Genomic DNA, 24,333 nt, shown 5'->3' on the forward strand with positions numbered 1-24,333 from the left:
GAGAGAGAGAGAGAGAGAGAGAGAGAGAGAGAGAGAAAGAAAGAAAAAGAGAGCGAGAGCGAGAGAAAGAGAAAAAGAGAGAAAAAAACCCACTGAAGAGTATGAGCCTACTTTCTGTTAGAAGAACTAATATTTTTTGCTTAAAGGGGAAAACCCATCGCCTGGAAAGCTTCAATCAACGTAAGTCCTGGTTGAAGTTAGATGGAAGGAGTTAGTTTAGAAAAGTTAGGAAATAATTGCGTGGCCTTCAGCTAAAAGCTCCTTACTGAAGTATTTTTGGTAGAACCCTGAAGGGGTCATTTGAAGCTAAGAAAGTTTAAGCTCAGTTGTGACACTTATTAAGCTCTCTAAACTGGAACTGAAAGGAACAGTTAAATTGAACCTATAAACCTATAGTGATAGAGAACTCTGTCTGCTATTTGAATGAAAGTAAACGGTGTTAGGATACTTGAGACTGTACTTTTACTATGTTTCAAAATCGTTCCAATTGCTTTTTATGTAAATAATGTGCTCTAGTTTAGCTTCATTTAGTTTAGCTTCATTTATTTTGCATCATAAACTTGTATTTTCTTGTTAAAACCAATTTTGTAGCATTGCACACTTGTGTTTCACTGGCACACCATCTCATTAAAAACATGATTGATCAAGCCAGACTTAAGTCTGGGATCTAACTTGTCCAATAACAAAATCAACTAGGATTATAACAGTCCCTCAAAAAGAAATAATTCTTGTCTCTGTCCTTCAAGGGAAATCCCCAATTTTGAAATAGCTACTTCAACAGAGAACCCACTTGATCAGGAAACATCATTTCTACATCCATCTTGTCATGACCATTGAGGGTCTTGTATTCTTCAATCAAGCCTCCTCTCATCTTTTAAGAGCCAGCAGAAACAATTTAGCCTGTCCAATCTATCCTAAGTCAACTTCATATCCCAGCCCAGCTATTCAATCTTCACTCATCTGCTTCCAATGCATTCACATCCTTCCTTAAAGGCCAAACCTACACACAGTATTTGAGACGAGATCTCACCAATGCTTTCTGGAAGCATACATTTATTTTACATTCACTCGGGAGGAGGCTTACATTCTCCCGACTTGGAGATAGTCATTGTCTGACACTTGCGTGGCACAAATTTACTTGCCACTTTTCAGTCCAAATTTGCATATTGTCTACAAAATCTGAAATTGGTGGAAAAACTCAGTAGGTCTGGCAGCATCTGTGGAGAGAAAGCAGAGTTCACGTTTCAGGACCAGTGACCCATCTTCAGAAATGTGGCCCAAACGGAAAACAAATTGAGTGTCAGTGAGCAGCTCTTTGCTGAGCAGGTGCTGCTTGGTAGCACTGTTGATGACACCTTCCACCTTATTGAAAAATACAAGAATCTTAGGAGAATTGAAAGGTAGATGCAGAAAAGTTGTTTCCCTTTGTGGGAGAGTCGAGGTGCAAAGAGCATAATCTCAGAATAGGGGTCATCCACAAGACAAAGATAAGGAGCAATTTATTCTCTCAAAAGATACTGAATCTGTGGCATTCTTCAATGCAGAGGGCTATTGAGACGGTGTCAGTAAGTATATTCAACACTGAGATAGACATTTTTAATCAGCAAGGGAAAATGGGGAAAAGACAGGAAAGTGCAGTTGAGGATTATCAGATCAGCCATTATCTTATTGAAAGGTGGAGCAGACCTGATGGGCTGAATGGCCTGCTTCTGCTCCAACATCTTATGGTCTTATAGAGGGTTGTTTTAATAATCAGTTTTTCTACTTCCAGTAAAGCAAGACAGGCTAATTAACTAACCCAGACCATTCCCAGTTATCCATGAACATAAAGAAACACAGAATGATGGAGAAACTCAACAGATCTGACAGTATCTGTGGAGAGAGAAACAGAGTCCAATATGTCTCTGCTTCAGAACACTTGAGAGGATGGTGGTGAGCTGCCTTCTTTAACTGCTGCAATCCATCTATGAACATACTCAGGCCAGGCCTAGTGCACAAGCATCAGGCCCTGAATGACTGCTATCCTTTTGTGAGACTTGGTAGGTCATTGCAGAAAGTGATTTGCACAATGACACACAGTTACTGGGTTGAATAAACGTGGATTTCCACTGCTCTCACCATTCACTAAATTCTTGAGGCTCAAATGTTGCTCAGAAGACCCACACTTATTGCCCATTCTTTGTTGCCCTCAAGATGATGATCAAAAGTTGTCTTCTCAAAATGCCACAGACCTCATGGTGAAGGTGCTCCCACAGTGCTGTCAAGGAAAGTGGCGCAGGATTCTGAAGCAACAATCTCGCAGGAACGAGTAACATGCATCTTCGTCAGAATGGAGATAGAATCGAAGGGAAAAATTGAAGTTGAAGGCATCCCCACACACTGGTAATTCTTAGTGGTGGAGACCTACATTAGATGCCATGACCAGTTACCTGCTCAGAATGTTCCCGTCACCAGTGATGCAGGATGCTGACCTGTACTTCCGACACAGCTCAGAACACTTTCATTTCAGTGGAATCTGTAAAGAAAATGCTGCTGGATGTGTCACACAGTTCAAATGGGCATTTTACAAATGCTAAATGCACCCATGATGACAGGTTAGTGGCTACACCAATGACTAACATTCTTGTGAGCACTGCTTCAACAATTAAACCAGAACACGGATAAACAAGAGATTTGGGAGTGGAGATAAAGACAGACAAGGAAGACATAAATCAAGAGATCAAATGTGAAAACTGAGCTTTAGAGGAAGAAAGTCAGCCTCTTGGGCCTACTTAAACAACGTCCCCAAGGGGAACTGTGGTGAATTGGAGAGGAACAGGTGCTGAGCAGAGTCTGCAACACACCACCGGAACCTGGTCCTTCAAACACAGTATCTCAGGTCAGCTCAACTTACAAGACTTTCCAGAGAGGTCACTTCGAATAAAGTGCCCAGGTTACAAGGGATCTTAGTTTTGAATTTTTTTTTGAAGAGTGGCAGACAGCCACTGAATAGCATCACACTGTTCTGATGTCAAAATGTTAAAAGGAGAGACACACTTCATACTGTCCAGCTCCCACTGTGGATATCATTCGGAATGCTTACCGTTTCATATATTCCAATGACTTTCCCAGATGTAAAATCTCCATTGTTTTGCAGATTCAATGCAAAAGCAGCCCATTACCAATTTCCTTACTCTCCTACTGGCCAGCTCTCTCAGGATCCCAAATTACTCCTGATTAGATCCCCCACTGGTGCCACTTGGTAACCTGATTACCAGTGGGGGAACAAACCAGGTCGCGTAGGAACCTGACAGCAAGTACATTTGCCTCGATATCTTCCTTCAATCATTAACCCTGTTGGCTAACACTGCCAGCTAATCTCAGAGCTTATCTATGTACCCAAGATTTTATTCTATTGGTGAACAAGCCTCAATACAAATGCTGGCAAGCTTTTTGACCATGAGTCAATCACATGAAGCCAATCTATGGTCCCTTGAAGTTCCAAACAAATGCAGACGTCAAGCACAAGTCATCTGGTAGCCACTCACTTTGGGAATATCTGGTCACATGCTCTTATACCCAACTCAAGGTGCTCCGGCAAGTTGTACCACTGGCCTGTCCCACAGTAAATGAACCTGGATCCAGTGGGCCACAGAACCAATAGTGGATAAGACGTGTATTTTTATAAAATACATATTGATTTCACGGAAAATTGAAAGGGATAGCAGTCGAGGAGCTGAATTTCATGCAGTGTGAAGATGAGAACACGCATGCAGTAAAACTTCAAAAACATTCTCAACTGAGAAGCAATTGAGTTTTAAAAAATAACATTATTCTGAACCTGTAACTTCCACATACCCAAACTAATATGACTGACAGAAGCATCATGTCAGTCACATTAGAGATATTTAATCAAGAATCAGATTCTCTGCTAAGAATTTTTAATCCCATTTTGACAATTAATTTAAAAATATACTTTAATAAAATTTGAGTGTTTGCACGTGTGCATATGGAAATAGCATCGCATTGAGAACTTATTGGAAAATGATTGAAAAACTCACCAAATGACATCAGAGTCATTCAGTGAAATATGGGTTGACGGGACTTGTATTCAACCTACTCAGTACTTCAACTCAACTACTGCATGCCATGAACAGGACATGGCAAAGACGAGATTAAGTTAGGGTTAGTGCAACAAAGATCTTAAAGGATACAGCGAGAGCAGCAGAGTGAGATTAGACTGCTGGGATATTAAAGGCTGCAGTTAGTGAGGTGGGGGAAGTGGGTACAAGGTGAGATATTGAAGGGTAGAGGGAGTGAAATGAGATGGGTGGGATATTAAAAGTATGCGGGAAGGAAGCAGAAAAGCTGCAATAAGATGGATCTATTATAGAAATTTGAGAGCTGGAAAATTCTGATTAGATTAGACAAGACAGCTCATGGAAAAGAAAACAAGTCAGCTAGCCCGATATATGTTGTAAAATTCTATGATTAAATCTTCATGTTTAAACTTCTGGCCAATTCTTTTTAAAGAACGCGGGGTGGGGGGGGGGGGTAGATGGTGGGAGAGATGGGAAGAAGAAAATAATTGATTTGAAGCAAATTTGTAGACTGTGATGTGGATGAGAGATGCAATTTTATCACATCCCCAACTGAGTCAGTGATTACAAATGCACGTGAAACGCCAGAGGGCTGAGGGAAGCCCTGGGAAAGGGTTAAAATAAAAGAGAAGTATTTCAGAGGATCTCCCTAGAACGCCCTCTGACTTGGTCCCGCCTCCTGCTTATAAAAACCTGATCTCAGCGAAGCCTGAAACAGTTAGAGGCAGAGAAAGATACAGCAATATATATTGAGAGAGAAAAGGGATAGGTAAGAGGTAGAGTGTGGAAGGACAGAACAAAGTGAAAACCAGGGATCAGAGGAGCAGGAAAATTACTTTGTTGGCAAAGGGAGTAAGGTGAGAACCTGAAAGTCACTTCAGTATGAATTGCTAAAATTTATTTTGTTAGATCCTGTCCTGAGTTGAGGAAAAAAAATAAATTAAAAGGAAAAACGCAAAAGGTGACGGACTGGGTGAATTAATCCCCACCTGCGCAGAAATGTCCTTTGCCATGTTAAGATCAGTCCCTAGTCGCTGCCTCTACCCAGAGATCAGCATGCTGTCGGAAGGTGACGAGGAGCTGGACAGTGAGAGCTCGGGTTCGGAGACATCTTTCAGCCTGGGACCTTATGGTGGAGGTGCAGGAAAGAGGAAGAGGAAAGCCAGGGTAACGGGAGTCATTAGACAGAGACAAGCCGCAAATGCCAGAGAAAGAGACAGGACCAACAGCGTCAACACGGCCTTCACAGCACTTAGGACCCTCATCCCCACCGAGCCCGCAGATAGGAAACTGTCCAAAATAGAGACCCTGCGGTTGGCTTCCAGTTACATCTCACATCTGGATAACGTGTTGCTGCTGGGAGAGGCTGGTGATGGACAACCCTGTCACACAAGTGCATCCAGCTACTATCCTGGCACCAGGGTCACCGAGACAGAGAGCAACCAACCCAAACAGATCTGCACCTTCTGTCTGAGCAACCAGAGGAGAATGGTAGGTACAAAACTTTCCTAGCAATCATGGCTTTGTGAAAACTGTCTACTCTGGTCCTAGCCTGCAGTCAGGCACCTCTCATTTGGGTCAGATTGGCCACAGACAACATATGAGACAGCCTTTGACACTTGACCAGTCAGTACTCTATCTGGTTTTCCACTCACTCTCTGAGGAGGTTACGCCAGTATATAGGGCATCTCCAACTAAATACAGCTACAAAACATCACCTCTCACCCAAGACTCTAAATTATGCAACGAGTTTATCATTATCTTACCACAAGTAATTTAAATCTCATCTTCCTACTTCCTAAACATCCCCCTTTCCACTTTTCTAAAACAGTAATAACTGACTCAAACAGTACACAATGAACATAGTGGGCAGGCTCATAAAATCGTCCATTTCAAATCAACTGTTAATGGCTTCAGTTCTTCTTCCACAGTTCTCCACTACAGTTTAGCGCAGAGCAGAGTTACACAAAAATTAAGTGTGTTCAATTCGTTGTGCATATTGCAATTTGCGGTCACATATGCAGTTGAGCCAAGCAATTTATAATGTGAAGCATTGGTGATTTACGCTAAGTAAATCCAGGGCAGGTGTTAACATTTACTCTTTTCAACCAACCTGCCTGCTCACCGTTAAAAGAGGCCCAAACTTAATAGGTAAAAGGACTATTTTGTCAAGGAAAAGTAATTTTAAAATCTCCTGTGAGGACATCAAATGACATCATATTCTAACACTGTATCCCTCAAAAACATGCCAATCTTGTCTTCAACTTGTTTCAAACAAATATCAAAATCTTACAGCAATTGCTTACAGTTGAGAAACACATGTATTTATATTTGGAGTGCACAGGAAACCACGGGAAAAATCTGAGATAAACAATAATACCAATGCCACCATAGGCCACGTGAGCATACATTATACACAGCACAAACACACCACATCAGCAAACTCATTCACCCATCCTCTAACAGATCACAACAATCGCCATCTTAAATCCAGCAAGGCAAAATATCCTCACGGTAGCCAGTGCTGTGCTCTCACAAAAGCTATTTTTTTGTATGAAGGACTGAACCCAGGGTCAATTTGACCGTAGCAGTGGTTCTGGGACCCCAAAGTATACGCAGAGAAGAAAGGGAGTGTCGTCCGAGCTAAAATCTAACATTCAAATGTAGGTTAACTGGTCAATTACCTTAATGCTTATGTGATCTTGATATGCATTATTTGGTTGGTGCATTGGTTCACAAAACAAAAGCAACTGATGTCTAAACTAATTAATTGGGTGCGAAATGCTTTCTTTGAAGGCGATGTGCTGCACAGAGGACATGAAAGGCACTATAGAATACATTGCACTCTCACAAATTCAATTTCATAATAAATTTCAAAATAATTAAGTTACAGATATGTCCTTGCCATTAAATGCTATTTCAACCAGATAGGGACCAGAATTTCATCATAAAGGGGAATTTTAATGCCACCCTTTCCAGCAGGGATAAAACGGTGGGCAAAGGAGTGTGAAAGTGGATTTGTCAGAATTCTTCTCCAAACAGAGTGAGCAAACCTCTCTGTAGCGCTGACTGGGGTCTCTTTAATGAGTTAGCTGTAAATACTCACCTAGTCTCTCTCACCCATTGCCACATTCAGAAGCAATCTTTTAGATATAGGTAGTTCGATGATGAAACACAAGAGAAGTGATTTGCTGCAAGCTTACATATACAAGCATCTCCATCAATACATTAAAAAGGCTTTCAATCTCTCTCTCCCCCCTGAAAAACAGATTCAAGAATGACTTTCCAAGGAGATTGGATAAATATTTGAGGTGTTGCAGGGCTATGGGGAAAAGACCAGGGAGTGGAATGAGTTGAACTATTCTTTCCAAGTCCCAGCACATGCATGATGGGTTGAATGGCTTTTTTCTGTTTGAATAAATTCATGAATCACTTGTGATTCTCGGCAGTGCTCATCGCTATCCTCTTGGGATGGTGCAGTAAGAACACTGGCGGGACCTGAATTCATGCACACTTCCCAGTCTCTCACACTCAAATCCCAGAAACACTAGAGATTGAACCAATTCACAGTCTTGCAAAAGATCTAACGTTCTGAAAAAAACTAGTTAGAGTCGAGATAGAATCAATACGCAAACTTATCGGATTTCCCCGTCAAAGACCGTACTTTGACATCTGAATAACGTGGTTTCACACAGTTGTTTTAATGTCAAAAAACAACACAAGTAATTCACAGACAGAATCAAACCAAAACAAGACATAGATTGGTTGATAACGAGGAAGTATGTCTAAAAGAGAGAGATCTTTAAATAAGGTCTGAATAAAAAATGTCAGTCAGAGAGAAAGAGAGAGAGAGAGAGAGAGAGACACAGACAGACAGAGACAGACAGAGAGAAAGAGAGACAGAGAGAGAGAGACACAGAGACAGATGAGGGGATTGGAGAGCAGAATTAGAGAGACAGATCTGGATAGTTAGTGCTGCAGTCATCAATAGGCAGTTAAGGCAGGATTAAAGCAAAATACTTCAGTCTGAGGAATGGAGGATTTTAGGTCAGCGCCAGAACTCAAAAAGTATTCATAAAGATTGCTATTCCCAAACTCGGTTGTGACTGGAGAAAGTACTGTTAGGTCTCGCCGTGGACAAGAAGTAGAAAGTGTATTATCCTATTAAAATGTGATAGGTTAAGGATGGATTTGGATTTTATACAACCTGTTACTATCACTGAACGAAAACCAGCAACAATACTGCTAAGTAACTACAGCAATTAGTGCAATTACTAATTAGTCCACAGAGGACACCGAGTCACAGCTTTCAGAACTAGTTTATGTTCGAGCAGTCACATCTGACTACACTGGTCAGAAAGCAGTGCAGTATATGAGCAAAGGTGACCGATGAATGTTTACAATCTATCATTGAACATGAAGCACGTAATGACGTACCGACAATGTCCGTACCAACAGACTCACCCACTGGCTTTGAAATATTATTGTGATTGATTGCAATTAGTAATTGGTGTGCCATTTCCCCAATCAAGCCTTTTGTGATGTCAACACCAACCACCACCAACTGTTATTCATTGTCGATTCCTCTTAAAAATTCCCAGTCAAAAAAATCTAGTTGTGAAAGTGAGAGGATACAAATGCCCGAGTAACATTCAATTCAGTCAGTCAGTCTCTGTTAGTGCTACAGCAAATAAAAGCCATTTAACCCAATCTCTGTCACAGTCATCATTCTGAACAGAGACAGCACACCAAAATAATTTATGCGCCCTAAAGTTTAATTCTGAAGCATCCTTCCTGGACCAGAGCATCCGAGGAGGGCTAACACTTTGGTCCAGTGCTGAGGGATCGCAGAACTGTCGGGAGTTGCTGTCTTTCAGATTAAACACAAACTGAAACTGAAGACATAAAAGGATGTCTCATAGTGTTATTTCAAACTAGAGCAGGTGCACTGGCCAAAATTTAACCCTCAAATCAATATAACAGCAATGGGTTATCCAGCCAACATTAATTTATCAAATAACATAACACTTAACAAATGTCAGGTTTTCTACATTACAACAACGACAATACATCAGAAGTACTTCATTGGCTTCAGTGCTCTGAGGCGTCAAGTGTCTTAAGAAAGGCTTTAATGCAACTTTTAAGGGCTCTTGTGACCACGTGGCAGTATCTGTGCCCTAGCTCAAGTCCTACCTGTCCTGGATATATGTCATAACATGGCCAAACGGGTTCATTTAAATCCTACAATGCAATTCTGGTTTTTCAATTCATGGTCTCTTTCAGTCATATACTCATGCAGAAACCACCCAAACCTTCTCCAGCTTGATCAAAGTATAACAGCTAAATACACCCTTAAATACACTTGCAGTGAAAGTGGGCAATACACAAGAGTCATATCCATGCTGCCACTGTCCCTTTTATTGCATTGGCTTCATTTTGTCACTGTGCCAAGTTGTTTATGCTACACTTTATGAAACAAAAAGATCTTTTAGAATTCCAAACACATCTCACAAACACATCACCATTGGCTCTGCTACCTCATCAAAAGGTCAGATGTCACATGACACCGGGTTATAGTCCAACAGGTTTATTTGAAATCACAAGCTTTCAGAACGCTGCTCCTTCATCAGGCAAAGTGACAAAGCAAAGTCACTTCACCTGACGAAGGAGCAGCAGTTCGAAAGCTTATGATTTCAAATAAATGTGTTGGACTCTAACCTGGTGCCATATGACTTCTGAACTTGCCCCCGCTGATTCAACACCAGTATCGCCACATCATCAAAAGAACTCAAATCAGGACAAGTTCACCTGAGCAGAGAAAGACGAGAGGAGATTTTATAGAAAAGTAGATCAATGTTCAAAAAAAATTAAGAATCGGGGCAGTGAAGAAAAAGGAGAGTGGGAAGAAACAGAGTTCTTCTTTCAGAGAGTCAGCATAGGCAGAGCTGGCTGAATGAGCTCAGTCACAGTTGTACATTTCTGGACAGTCCGATAACTTCAAATCATCTTTTTGTGGCAAATGTATTGGCTATTCAATACACTCATTACATGCGCACTGTATGGAATACAATTCTCAGTAATTTATCACGCAATTTGTATTGTAGCAAGATAGCAATATTTAGTCACCATACTACAGAAAGGATGTGATTGTACTGGAGGGAGTGCAGAGGTGGTTCCCCAGGATGTTGCCCGGGATGGAGCAGCTCAGCTACGAAGAGAGGCTGGGTAAGATTCGGTGGTTTTCTTTCGAACAGAGAAGGCTGAAAGGGGATTCCATTGATTTTATAGGATTATAAGGATATGAACAGGGTGGATAGGAAGCAGCTGTTCCCTTCATAGAAGGGTCAATACAAGGGGACATAATTTTAAAAAGGTTAAAGGCAGGAGGTTGAGAGGGGATTTGAGGAAACGAATTTCACCCAGAAGGTGGTGGGAATCTGCAATGCACTACCTGGGATGATAGTTAAGGTGGGAAACCTAATAACCTTTAAAAAGTACTTGAATAACATGTAATAACATCAAAGCTATGGGCCAAGTTGTGGAAAGTGGGACTAGTGTAGTTTTGGAGTAGCTTCTTGGTGCAGACATGATGGGCCAAAAGACCTCTTCTGTACTGTACAATTCCATGTATTGACCTGGTCAAGATCACAGTGTACCTCTTCACCACCTTCAGCCACACCCTCCCCATGTCCCTCCCATCCACATCTCTGTGCTGCATCATTGAGTAATGCCAAGAAAGTCCAGAAACACACAACCAAAAAAATTCAAGCTCCTAACTATTTGAAAAATGACTAAGACGCCTTGACTAATGCCACCTCCAACTTCAAGTTATCAACATCACAAACTTCCATCTCACATGGGCCCATGAGGTGATGTGATTAAACGATGAGATCAGCTGCTTTTTGTAATACGCTTACCAGGACGTTGTTTACTAACCAGAACAGAAAAAGAAAATGGCTGGACTCCGGCAAAGGATATACCTGCTTGTTAAAAACACACTCACTCTGCTCTGCTGCATGAACCCCACCCCACCCCCAACCTAGCCCACCCCAGTTCAGCACCAGGTAGAGATACAGTAACACATTTAAAACAGGAGTGACAATTGGCACATTAAAATAACACTGTTCTTTCTGATGAGCTGTCTACAAAGAACAAAGAAAATTTACAGTCCAGGAACAGACCCTTCAGCCCTCCAAGCCTGAGCCGATCCAAATGTACTGTCTAAAACTGTCGGCCAATTCCTAAGCATCTGTATCCCTCTACTCCCCACCTACTCATGCATTTATCCAGACGCACCTTAAATGAATCTACCGTGCCTGCCTCTACCACCTCTGCTGGCAACGTGTTCCAAACGCCCACCACCCTCTGTGTGAAGTACTTGCCGTGTGTATTCTCCTTAAACTTTCCACCTCTCACCTTGAAAGCGTGACTTCTCGTTATTGAAACGTCCATTCAAAAACTATAATAATGCAGAGATATGTGAAGATGCAGGAATTACTCCAATAACTGATACCCCTCAAAAGACCTGCAATAGATCCTCAGACATGGCTTTGCTGAAGAAACCTGAAACCTGTCATGCTGACCTGTTTCAGTTTTACATTCTTCACATTTGAAAGTTACAGTGGTGTTAAGCCAGGTAAAGGAGTATCCAAAACATTGTTCACATTTAAGCCTTGCTATACTGAGAACAGGGACAGCAATGACAAACATCCAAAGAGGATCTATTTCATGTGTGACAAATAGTAAAATGAGAAATGCAACTTGCCGAGTGACATGTTGGGCGCTTCTACTGGTTTAAATGCATTTCCTCCTGCACTCTCTCAACATTCACCATGTTCTCCTCTTTGGAGCAAGGTGTAATGGTTGTTACTGTCCTATTCATCAAATGGGTACACATCCAAAGCTCAAAACAGCAGTTGGACAATTTGAATTTTCTCCTAAAAGTGTAGAAATGGAAAGCTGGTTTCGGTAACAGTGAACATGAGTAACAATCCAACCAGTTCGCCAAGAGCTTTTTTTCAGAAGGGAACGTAGAATATCAGAGCAGAAGAATTTCTATCTTGGTGTTTGCTCTACCTTTCATGATCAGGGAGGATCATCTAACTCAGTAACTGTTCCTGATTTCTCCCCATACCTTTTGATCACTTTAACCCCAAAAACTATATCTAAATTCTTCTTGAAAACATTCAATGTTTTAACCTCAATCATTTTTTGAGGCAGAGAATTCCACAGGCTCACCATTCTCTGGGTGAAGAAATTTCTCATCTCAGTCCTAAATGGACTACTCCCTTTCCTTAAACCATGAACCCTTGTTCTGGACTCCCTGATCATCAGGAAAACCCTTCCTGTTCTTACACTGTCTAGTGCTGATTGAATTTGACAGGTTCCTATAAAACATCCCCTCATTCTTATAAACTCCAGTGAATATAATCCCAACCAATTCAGTTTCTCTTCATACATCAGTCCTGTCATTCCAGGAGAAAGTGAGGACTGCAGATGCTGGAGATCAGAGTCAAAAAGTGTGGTGCTGAAAAGCACAGCAGGTCAGGCTGCATCAGAGGAGCAGGAGAATTGATATTGAGCATAAGCTCTTCATCAGAAATGAAGAACTTATGCTTGAAATGTCGACTCTCCTGCTCCTCGGATACTGCCTGACCAGCTGTGTTTTTCCAGCGCCACAGTCTTCGAATTTGTCATCCCACGAACAGCCTGGTAAACCAACCAACATTAGCCAGGCTGAGTCAATAGGTGATCCTTGACTAAGCTTGGTCTTGACTCAAAACAGAACACTACAAATGCTTAACAGGTCAGGGAGTCTCCTTGCAGAGAGAAAAAGAACTTATGTTTCAGCTCAGTGATCCTTCATTCTGATCCTCCACTCTCACGAGAGTCAATGATTATATTCTCTGCTCAGTGTGGAGAGAGAAACAAGTTAATAAATGACAGTGAAGTGTCATGTGCAACCAAAAGCTCATTTCAGACAAACACACAAACTAAGCACATACTTAACACACAAACAAACAGATTGCTGAAGAAGCTCAGCAGGTTTGGCAGCATCTGTGGAGATGGAAACAGTTAACACAATATGACTCTTCTGGTTCTGAAGAAATCAAAACAGACTTAAATTGTTAACTGTTTCTCTTTCCACAGATATTGCCAGACCTGTTGAGTTTCTCCAGTATCGTCTGTATTTATTTCAGATTTCCAAAATCCAGTAGCATTTTTCATTTGATACGTTTAGCATTGCCTATATTCTCAAATAAAAAGTGAGATTCAAGTCTTCTTAAAGTTGTCTACCCTGCATCTGGAATGAACTGAAAACTTCCCTCTACAGTCCCCTTCCACCTGCATGCTATAATACTCAACTCATTTCCCTGATCCATGCCACGTCCCCTATCTCACTACAGAAACACTACCAGCAGCATCAACATACTCTGAGTAACAGGATTAAAAGCTTGAAACAATTAAAATAATACTTTAGCCCAAGGAATTACAGGCAGAATATCTCTTGAACAAGTAGATAAACTTAGTATAACTACCCCGACACTGCAACCCTCCCCTGCCCCTGAATTGTTACGAACCTCTATAAAACTCAGACACAAGATAAAGCTAGCATATGGTCAAGTGGAACAGACAGGAAAATCAAGGCAGAATTTTGTTTTTTCAGAAACTTATAATAAATGCCTTGAATTTTAAACAGAAGCTTTATGTACAGTTACCAGGCAGGCTGCCAGTGATGAGAGATGGACACAAGGTGTTATTCTGCAGTGAAGTTCCTTGGTGCGAGGAAACTGAGGAGTAGGTTACGTTCATTGTGTCATTCAGTAAGGGGGCTCAGGCAATTCCCTTCATCACCCGCTCTCCACCTCCACAGCAACAGTACGCTCAGTTTTGAGGCCAGTACCTCTGGAGCAGTGCTAGACAGACTCCAGCACTGAAATGAGTCCGAGTACTGGTATAAACAGTCCCTTGGTCATACAGAACTGAACTTTTGCTGAAAAGAGAGACACGTTGCCGAAGCTTTTCATCTTGGACTCATCAGGACAAAGCAAAAATGTCAAATTTCAAACAACTATACCAATTCATATGAGAGAAAAAGATGCTGATTGGTTGGCAAGTCAAATCTGACTGGCCAAGGTGTTGCCATGGAAAAGGTAGCAAGGTCACTCAAAAATGCACAACAAGAACTGGCCCAAAGGTAGAAGACAGAGGGTGGTGGTGGAGGGTTGTTTTTCAGACTGGAGGCCTGTGACCAGTGGAGTGCCACAAGGATCGGTGCTGGGTCCTCTACCTCTTGTCATTTGCATAAATGATTTGGATGCGAGTATAAAAGGCACAGTTAGTAAGTTTGCAGATAACACCAAAATTGGAGATGCAGTGGACAGTGAAGAGGGTTACCTCAGATTACAACAGGATCTGGACCAGATGGGCCAATGGGATGAGAAGTGGCAGATGGAGTTTAACTCAGATAAATGTGAGGTGCTGCATTTTCAAAGGCTTTTCCCTGGGATGGGGGAGTCCAGAACTAGAGGGCATAGGTTTAGGGTGAGAGGGGAAAATACAAACAAGACCTAAGGAGCAACCTTTTCACATGGAGGCTGGTATGTGTCTGGAATGAGCTGCCAGAGGAAGTGGTGGAGGCTGGTACAATTGCAACAATTGCTGGTACAATTTAAGAGGCATTTGGATGGGTTTATGAATAGGAAGGGTTTGGAGGAATATGCATCCAGCACTTCCTCTGGCAATTCATTCCACCCACAAACCATTCTCTGTGTAAAAAGAGTTGCCTTTCATGTCTTTTTTAAAACTTTCTCCTCTTTAGCTTTGAACTCCCTCCTCTTAGGGGAAAAGACTCTAGTCATTCAGCTTATCTATGGCCCTATTGATTTTATAAACCTCAATAAGATCTTCCTGCAACCTCCTACGCTCCAGTGAAAAGTTGTTTTGAAAGCCTTATGAATCAAGACAGTAGTGTGAGACTGAAATAGGTCAGAGGTGGCAGATGTTGGTGTACCACCTGGATTTCAAAAGATAGTCTTTGCAGCTTTCTGTAGTCTCGTGTCAGATCATAGCTGATGAAATCTATTAAATCAATTTCATAACTTGCTCAGTGGGATAACCACTGTAAACCTTTCGGCACGGGTGAAAAGATATATACATGAATGAACTTGATATTCGTGATGACTGACCATTAATTCCCTGCCCCCCCCTTCCATTGGTTCACCTCATTTGGTAGTATGTTTCCTTCGTATCAAAATATTTGGATTCAATTTCCAATCTGGAGCATAATTCAAGCCAACATTCCCAGTGCTGCAATGAGGCAGTGGCTTTTAGTTGAGTTAGTATATTGAAGTTCCATTTCTCTGAGGGGGTACATGTCAAAAATACTGCATCAACATTTTTGGGGACTCTTTTGGTGCATTGGTCAAATGTGTGACTCCTCAACCAACATGTCCACAACTAAATGCATGAACCTTTAAGCACACTGCTAATCTGGGAAATTAAATACAATTGTCACATTTAACTACACAACAGCACTCACTATATTTCCAAAGTAATTCACTGCCCAGTTATTAAGGTGCAATAAACAATTACCTGCTATACATGAAGTTCCTACTTTCATTACCCTGAATTGTGTCACTGAAGGGTTATTTGGAAGCAGATGAACAAAGCCATCCTGTACAGTTATAGCACATTGAAATGGGAGGAAAAAAGAAACCTGCTCCCGACGGAGAGGTGCTTATATCGCTACCAGGAGCTCCCTAGTACATTGCTTTGAACAACAGGGAAGATTAATGACTGGAAGCTGAAGAGGCCTGTTAAAAAAAGGGGCAGTGTCAGTTATAGCAGCTATACGCAACTACTGAGTGGGTGCCACACAATTGGGTTTTAAATTAGAGTCTGCTGAAAAGTCTTTTCAGCACTTTTAAGTTATTTCATAGGATTTAAGTGCTGCTGGCTGGGCCAGCATTTATTGCCCATGTCCTTTGAGAAAGTGGTGAGCTGTTGACCGATCCACTGCAGCCCATGTGGTGCAGATTCATCTATTAACACAAAGGTCAAAACCACTGAACTCCTTGTTTACACCTCATGGACTCCAGTGGTTCAAGAAGGCACCTCACCATCTTCAAGAGCAATTATGAGATCGGCAATAAATGCTGACCAAGGTAGTAATGCTCAAATGATGAGAATAACTAAATTTAATTCTCTGCCAATAGTAACTTTTAAAAAAATTCTTTGGCTGGTCAACCCAACAGTGAGAGGGGGAGCCGTCCCAGAGATCCCTTTAGTTTCCCTCCTGTGGAAAAGCCCAAGATCTCAGCTTCCATTAAACACTAGTGTGCACAGCAGGTCCAGGATCAGAAGGTTAGCGTTCAGAGGGCCAACGTATAGCAATACATTGTATCAGGAACTGATGCTTGGTGGAAGGGGGAGAGAGAGATCGGAAGATCAAGCTCAGTCAGATCAAAGAGGGAATTGGGAACCAGTCAACTGGGAGTTTCAGGCTTAGCACAAAAGAAAAACCCTCTCAGTAAAGGCGAGGGTGAGGAATGAAATCAGAGGCTCTTGTTTTAAATGAAGTTCTCCTGAGTCCCAGCACAAGCAAAATAAAAGTTTCCAGCTCCATTCTTCTGGGCAGCCACAAATCAAACTAACGCATCACACATGTCTGAAAGCTGACGAGGTGCGATAGGAGTTTTCACTGTGTGGTTTTTCCAGCCTCAGCTTCCTGAGCTGTCAAAACTCTCAATCACAGTGCAGGCAATGGGGAGAATTTGAAAAACATTAAAACTGAACTGAAGAGCAAGTGGGTTTTTCTGGGGAGGGGACATGGTGAAACGAGAGAATGAAGGAGCTACAGAAATTGGTCTGCAATGGAGCTGGTGCCTCGACTCAAGGCATGACAGCAGCACTGCACTTGGCTCTGCAGTCACTACACAAACCTGATAGTGTTAACACTGCTTGCATGGAGACAGCATTGCTACACCAGGGCATGAGAAGGCATATGGGCCAGGAGCAGGCAAGTGAACTACTTGAGTTTGGGATTACGTTTGGCATGGACGAGTTGGACTGAAGGGCCTCTGACTGCTATAATTGGATTTAAATTTCCAGCAGAAACGAATAATTACAGGGTTGTGTTATACATACATTGGTATACACAAGCATGCACACACATGCGTGCGCACACAATCAAGAGCTCAGCAGTGGTCTCTTTAATCACAGAGACAGATCCTACCAGTTTCACTATTTAAAAAGAGCAAGTAGACAAGTGATACTGCCAACGAAGCTTTAGATAGTCAAATGGGGTCAAAAGACGTGGGGAACAAGTGGAAGCAGAATATTGAGTTGGATGTTTAGCTGTGATCACAGTGAATGGTGCAGCAGGCTCAAAGGGCTGAATTGCCTACTCTTACTTGATGTTTTTAAATGTGGCCAATGTAAATCAAAGTTAGACAGGTGCCAGCCACATAAACAGGAGGCTTTAAAGAGGAGCTTCAAAACCAGGGAACAGGTTAGCGCTCAAGTGACTTGAAGCTTTTTCATCAACCCAGTTGTGTTTAATAAAGCAGGGCAAACAGTGCAATAAATCCAGGAGTCATATGTGCACCTAAATACGAACAAATTTAAATCCATGAGTTCTGAAGACTCATTGAACTGAAAACGTTAATTCTTTCTTTCTCCAGAAATGCTGCCAGATTTGCTGAGTTTCTCCAGCACTTTGTTTTCAATTTATTTCTTTTCTTTCTGCAGAACAAAGACCGAGACAGAAAGAGCACAATTCGAAGTTAACCAACATAACAATTACGTGACCCACAAACTTTGCAAGCTAGCGGCAGACTAGGAGGAGCAGTACTCGAGAGTGCAGCCGCTAGAAGGGATAGAAAATAAACAAGGAGCATGTTGAGGACAATTGTACGAGTCTACAACAAGGCAATACCTTGACACCTGGGCCTTCCTAGACTCAAGAGTTTTCAAGAAAATTAGTGGAGACCAAGCAAAACCTCCAGGGATGGGGCTAGGGTTCCCAATCTGCTCCTTTATTAAAAAAAAGATGCCAGCACAAAACCACGCTAACGCAGCTGAACTGCTGGTACCAAGGAGGAAATTCGAAATCAATATGCGACAAAACTACTATAAGTGGCTTCAAGAACTGCAAAGGAACTTTCAGTACATGATTAACTTCATCCCATGCCGGTTTGTCATGTAATAAGTATGTAATATAAAATGGCAATTTTGTACATAAAATAAAAATCTCAGCACCCAAGCTCAGTTTCCTGTGTGTATTTGGGGCATAATTTTGATTCTGGTACTGCCAAAGACCCCAAGAAGTCACGAGTTCAAATCTTAATAAGTCTGCAGTACAATAAAAAATGAAGTTGTTCCCTCTCTCCCTCTTCACCGGTCTCCGTGATGTCACAGCCCATGAATCAGAGGGGTCCGCACCCTCTATGAAGTGGGAATTTCCAGAGGTAGCTTCCACCCTCCTCTAATTTCTTCAGCATTGATAGAATTCTTTACATACTGGCAATGTTACTAGAATTCAGTCTTCTTGAAAATTAAATTTATTACATATTATGAAAAAGGCAGAGGCCATTGCATCCAAATGAGTCTATGCTGGCTCCCATCACTCCTACTTAATTCCCATAACACTGCAAGTCAACTTCCTTCAAGTTCTCTTGTAAATTCTTCATTGATCATTTCCACTTCTTCCACTTGTGGGGATGAGTTCCAGGTCATTACCACTCACTGTCAAAAAACATTCTTCCTCACTTTTCACTTACATCTCTTGGCCAAAACATTAAATCACTGTACCCTGCACATGTGTCATCAGCTAATAGGAAAAGCTTTCCATCTCAATCATGTACACATTTAATCAAGTCTCTCTCCTCAATCTCACTTGCTCCAATCAGAATGACACAGGCTTCTCCAACCTAATCTTGTGACTAAAATCCCTTCTCCCTAGCACCACTCTGGTCAATCTCACCAGCACCCTCTCAAGGACCCTCACATCCTTCCAATACTGGAAGGATGGGCGGCACGGTGGCACAGTGGTTAGCACTGCTGCCTCACAGCGCCAGAGACCCGGGTTCAATTCCCGCCTCAGGCGACTGACTGTGTGGAGTTTGCACGTTCTCCCCGTGTCTGCGTGGGTTTCCTCCGGGTGCTCCGGTTTCCTCCCACAGTCCAAAGATGTGCAGGTCACGTGAATAGGCCATGCTAAATTGCCCATAGTGTTAGGTAAGGGGTAAATGTATGGGTATGGGTGGGTTGCGCTTCGGCGGGTCGGTGTGGACTTGTTGGGCCGAAGGGCCTGTTTCCACACTAATGTGATCTAAACTGTGGTGACAAGAGAACACAGTACTCTCATTGGGACCTAATCTCAAATTGGGCACCTTATAGAATTAGAATTAACTTTATGACAAGTACTCACATGAGTACAGTGAAAACATTAGAATTTGCCACTTATGACACCATCTAAGGTACGAAGGTATGTAAATACAGATTCTTAGAAAATGATAAAGAAAAATGCAAGATCATAGGAATAAAATAAAAAGGAATAAAAAGTCCAGAATTAGAGTCCTTCCACCCCAGTCCACACCAGCACCTGGACTCCAGAATAGAAAAAAAATTACATAAATAGAGTTCACCTTCTGAATAATGGATTTATAAATATAAATACAACGCTTTTGCAAAGTTTTGCATAATGTGCGTGCTTTTGTTCTCAATCATTTCTGCTAATTACTCCTTCAATTCTTTCTGCCACCTTCCAAGAATAGTTCACATCAACCTCCGCCCTCACACATTTTTCAAACAATGCTCCTCAGTTTATAGTTTCCTCTCCCATCCCTTCCACCAAATTCAATTAATTAAATCAAAATGAATGCTGACCCTCCAATTCAATAAGCTTTAACTTTGGTCAAGTATTACCTTCTCCAATTGAGAATTAAGATTTATTGCAGGGAAGAGTGTTTGACGTGAGCAATGGAAAGGTGGGAGTTTTACTTATTTATAACATCGAGAGGAGACAGCAAGCTGAAGAACGTTAATAGACAAGCAAAAAGCCGAGAATCAAAATAAGAGGTGGTGACTGCTGTTTTGACTAATGAAAGCTATGAACGAAGTCTCTTCGTAAGATTTGAAATAAAACAAACTCTCACTCCCCCATCAATAAGATCAAGATGTGGTTCACTTCTGGCAGAGTGAGATGCCTGGCACTTGTGATAACTGGAGGGTCTAAATAAGTTTGATGAATGTAGCATGGAATCATTGACTGCAGTGATTATTTGGAAGTGGTCATTGTTACACAAGGAACCCTGACATTTTTCAGGAAGATTATTTGTAAACTGCACCATAACAGTAAAAGTATGTGCACAAGTTTGCCTTGGGAAGACGGTCATTTGTCTAAAAAGATGGTTTGCCTGTCATAACTTCAAAGATGATGTACACTGATAAGCCAGTGCCAGCTAGATTACATACAAAGGACAGCTGAACAAGAGTTTAAGAGCGGTCACAGATATGTTGCACAAATCACAGATGGGAATGTTGCACAAGGTACAATGGTCTACCATCAATTCAGGAGTTCAATTTGCTTTCTAGCTTTTGGTACTCAAAATGTTCTCCCGTCACAAAAACATTTGTAGTTGTTCTTTCAAGATTTATCTCTCTCTATTACATGTTTCTCCCTACACAATTACACATCAACTGCATGACAGGTGAACTGCTCCCAAGCCACAGAAGCCGCTTCAGTTAAACATTTACAACTTGCCACTCAATTTCATTCCCTGTGTTCCCTCGAGTTTCTTTTCTGAGCCTCAATCCCATCACTCATGGAGTGCAGTTAACATGGGCCACACAGCAATGAAGCCAAAAACTCTCACCCTACTGTGAAACATTTCAAAATTCTGGTAATTTTGGGAGTGGTCAGGTAGGAGGAGAAAGACTGTATAACATTTCTTAATTAATTCATGGGACACTCAAGGGCAACCACGGACAGACAGTAAACGCTAGCAAGCCAGAGACGTCCACATGAGGTATTTTAGGTGTTGATGGGGATTTCCTCGAATTCCAGGAGCAGCAATTTTTGTTTTACATGCTGATGCATTGATTTGGAACCTTGGGGAACAAAGATCAAAACAACGGCACTTTTAAAAAGGAGGAAGACAAACAAAAGGAGTGACCACATGGTCGGTCAGGGAGAAAGAGAGAGAAAGAAACCTACACTGCTAATTGACACAGTAGTGAATTGGCACAGTTACTGCCTTGGCTGTTTGAGTTCATGTATCTCTGGCCATTGGAATGCATCTAGGAAAAATTCACAGCTGACTTTGGAGGAACCGGTGCGAGAGATCCCACAGCACAGGAACCTTGCTGTAAGTCTACAGTAGTGAGTAGAATGGATTCTTTCTTGATTAGATGTTTTATTGAGATCGGTCTCTTGATAAATATGAAAAATATAAACCATAAATACTAAGTTAGCCGGCAGCACTGTTTTTTACAGCAAACAGACAGTGCTATTTTCTGGGTCTGTAGATTGTGAAGGAGCAAAGATGGCCTTCAGTAGAGTGAAGTACTCTTCCTGTCGGATGTGGGAGCTTAAGGGGAGGTTCCATGTTACTGATGATTATGTTTGCAGGAAGTTTCTTTGGTTGGGAATCCTAGTAGATCGCATGGGGTGTTGGAGCAGCAGTTAGAAGCAATAGGGAACTTACAAGAGCTACGAGTGTGATGGATGGCAGTTATAAGAACGGAGAAAAGCCACAGATGCAGTCAGGTAGATGGGTTAGGCAGGTAGTGCAGGAGTCTTCTGTGGCTATTCCCATTTCAAACAACTATGTTGTTTTGGAAAATGTAGGGGGTGATGAACTCTCAGGGGAATGTAGCACGAACAGCCGAGTTTCTGGTATGGAGACTGGCTCTAATGTAATGAGGGGTACGTCGGATTCCAAGCGATCGATTGTGAGAAGGGAACTCCCTTGTCAGAGGCACAGATAGATGTTTCTGCAGCCAGCAGTGAAAATGAGAATGGTGTGTTGCCTCTCTGGTGCCAGGATCAAGATTATCTCCTAGGGTGCAGACTGTTCTCAGAGGGGAAGAGGAGCCAGCAGGAGGTCATTGAACATATTGAAACTAACGATGTAGGAAGGGAAAAGGGAGAAATTCTGAGGAGAGAATATAGAAAGTTAGACAAAAATTTAAAAAGGTGGTCCTCGAGTAGTAATATCTGGATTACTCCCGGTGCTACGAGCAAGTGAGCGTAGGAATAGGAGGATAGAGCAGATGAATGCATGGCTGAGGAGCCTGTGCAGGGGAGAAGGGTTCACATTTTTGGATCATTGGAATCTCTTCTGGGATAGAAGTGACCTGTACAAGAAGGACAGAGTGCACCTAAATTGGAAGGGGACTAAGATACTGACAAGAAGATTTACCAGAGTTGGTCGGGAGGATTTAAACTAGTAAGGTGGGGGGTGGAACACAGGGAAAGAGAGAGGAAAGACAAGATTTTTGGGAAGATTTGTAGCTCTGGTTGAGTTTCTGGATGTAAGTTTGCTCGCTGAGCTGCAAAGTTCATTTTCAGACGTTTCGTCACCATACTAGGTAACGTCATCAGTGAACCTCCTCTGAGGCACTGGTGTTAGTGACCCGCTTTCTATTTATGTGTTTAGGTTTCCTTGGGTTGGATCCTTGATTCACCCAAGGAAACCTAAACACAATAGAAAGTGGGTCACTAACACCAGTGCTTCACCGGAGTCTTACTGATGATGTTACCTAATATGGTGATGAAATGTTGGAAACGAACCTTCCAGCTCTGTAAACAAACTTACATTCGGGAAAGAGATCAATCAGAGTGATACAGTTGGGAAAAGGTGAGAGTCAAACAGTCAGGGCAGGCACTGATAAATTAAACTGCATTTACTTCAATGCTAAAGGCCTAAAAGGTAAGGCAGATGAACTCAGGACATGGTTAGGAATATAGGACTGGATATCACAGCAAATACAGAGATGTGGCTCAGAGATGGACAGAGCTGGCAGCTTAATGTTCCAGGATACAAATGCTATAGGAAGGATTGAGGGGGGATGGGGGGGGGGTGGGGCAAGTGAGAGGGGAGAATGGCGTCTTTGGTAAGGGAAAGCATTACAACTGTACTGAGGGAGGATATTCCTGGGAATACATCCAGGGAAATTATTTGGGTGGAACTGAGAACGAAGAAAGGGACGATCACCTTTTTGGGATTGTATTATAGATCCTCTAATAGTCAGCAAGAAATTGTGAAACAAATTTTTTAAAGGAGATTTCAGTTATCTGTAAGAATAATAGGGTGGTTATGGTGGGGATTTTAACTTTCCAAATATAGACTGGGACTGCCAAAGTGTTAAGAGTTTAGATGGAGAGGAATTTGTTAAGTGTGTACAAGAAACATTTCTGATTTAGTATGTAGATGCACCTACGAGAGAAGGTGCAAAACTTGACCTACTCTGGGGAAGTAAGGCAGGGCAGTTGACTGAGGTGCCAGTGAGGGAGCACTTTGGGGCCAGCAACCATAATTCTATTAGTGTTAAAATAGTGATAGAAACGGATAGACCAGATCTAAAAGTTGAAGTTCTAAATTGGAGAAAGGCCGATTTTGACGGTATTAGGCAATAACTTTCAAAAGTTGATTGGGGACAGATGCTCGCAGGTAAAGGGATTGCTGGAAAATGGGAAGCCTTCAAAAATGAGATAACGAGGATCCAGAGACAGTATATTCCTGTCAGGGTGAAAGGAAAGGGTGGTAGGTATAGGGAATGCTGGATGACTAAAGAAATTGAGATATTGGTTAAGAAAAAGGAAGCATATGTCAGGTATAGACAGGAGAGATTGAGTAAATCCTTAGAAGAGTATAAAGGCAGTAGGAGCATATTTAAAGGGAAATCAGGAGGGAAAAAAGGGAACATGAGATAACGTTATTTGCCAAAGCTAAGGAGAATCTAAAAGGGTTTTTATAAATACATTAAGGACGAAAGGGTAATTAAGGAGAGAGTAGGGCCCCTCAAAGAACAACAAGGCGGCCTTTGTGTGGAGCTGCAGAAAATGGGGGAGATATTAAACAAGTATTTTGCATCAGTATTTACTGTGCAAAAGGATATGGACGATATAGAATGTGGAGAATAGATGGTGACATCTTGAAAAATGTCCATATTACAGAGGAGGAAGTGCTGTATGTCTTGAAACGCATAAAGGTGGATAAATCCCCAGGACCTGATCAGGTGCACC

At 41.9% G+C, this 24,333-nt stretch overlaps 2 protein-coding genes across 2 annotated transcripts in view; one reads left to right on the plus strand and one right to left on the minus strand.

The window, feature by feature from the left end:
* The window catches only part of bop1 (BOP1 ribosomal biogenesis factor), a 168,781-nt gene that overhangs the window by 73,172 nt on the left and 71,276 nt on the right, over positions 1 to 24,333 (minus strand). The gene's annotated exons all lie outside the window — the stretch shown is intronic.
* On the plus strand, positions 4,760 to 17,883 carry scxa (scleraxis bHLH transcription factor a). Its single transcript, XM_043690951.1, has 2 exons — positions 4,760 to 5,570; positions 17,832 to 17,883. Exons 1-2 carry the CDS (start codon positions 5,079 to 5,081, stop codon positions 17,868 to 17,870), a joined length of 531 nt encoding a protein of 176 aa, XP_043546886.1. The 5' UTR covers positions 4,760 to 5,078; the 3' UTR covers positions 17,871 to 17,883.

The sequence above is a fragment of the Chiloscyllium plagiosum genome, chromosome 5 (assembly GCF_004010195.1).
Source record: "Chiloscyllium plagiosum isolate BGI_BamShark_2017 chromosome 5, ASM401019v2, whole genome shotgun sequence".
Classification (NCBI taxonomy): domain Eukaryota; kingdom Metazoa; phylum Chordata; class Chondrichthyes; order Orectolobiformes; family Hemiscylliidae; genus Chiloscyllium; species Chiloscyllium plagiosum.

Coding starts and splice junctions, on each gene's coding strand:
- scxa (XM_043690951.1), top strand. CDS start 5,079: ATGTCCTTTGCCATGTTAAGATCAGTCCCTAGTCGCTGCCTCTACCCA. Junction 5,571..17,831: donor TGAGCAACCAGAGGAGAATG/GTAGGTACAAAA, acceptor TTCTTTCTGCAG/AACAAAGACCGAGACAGAAA.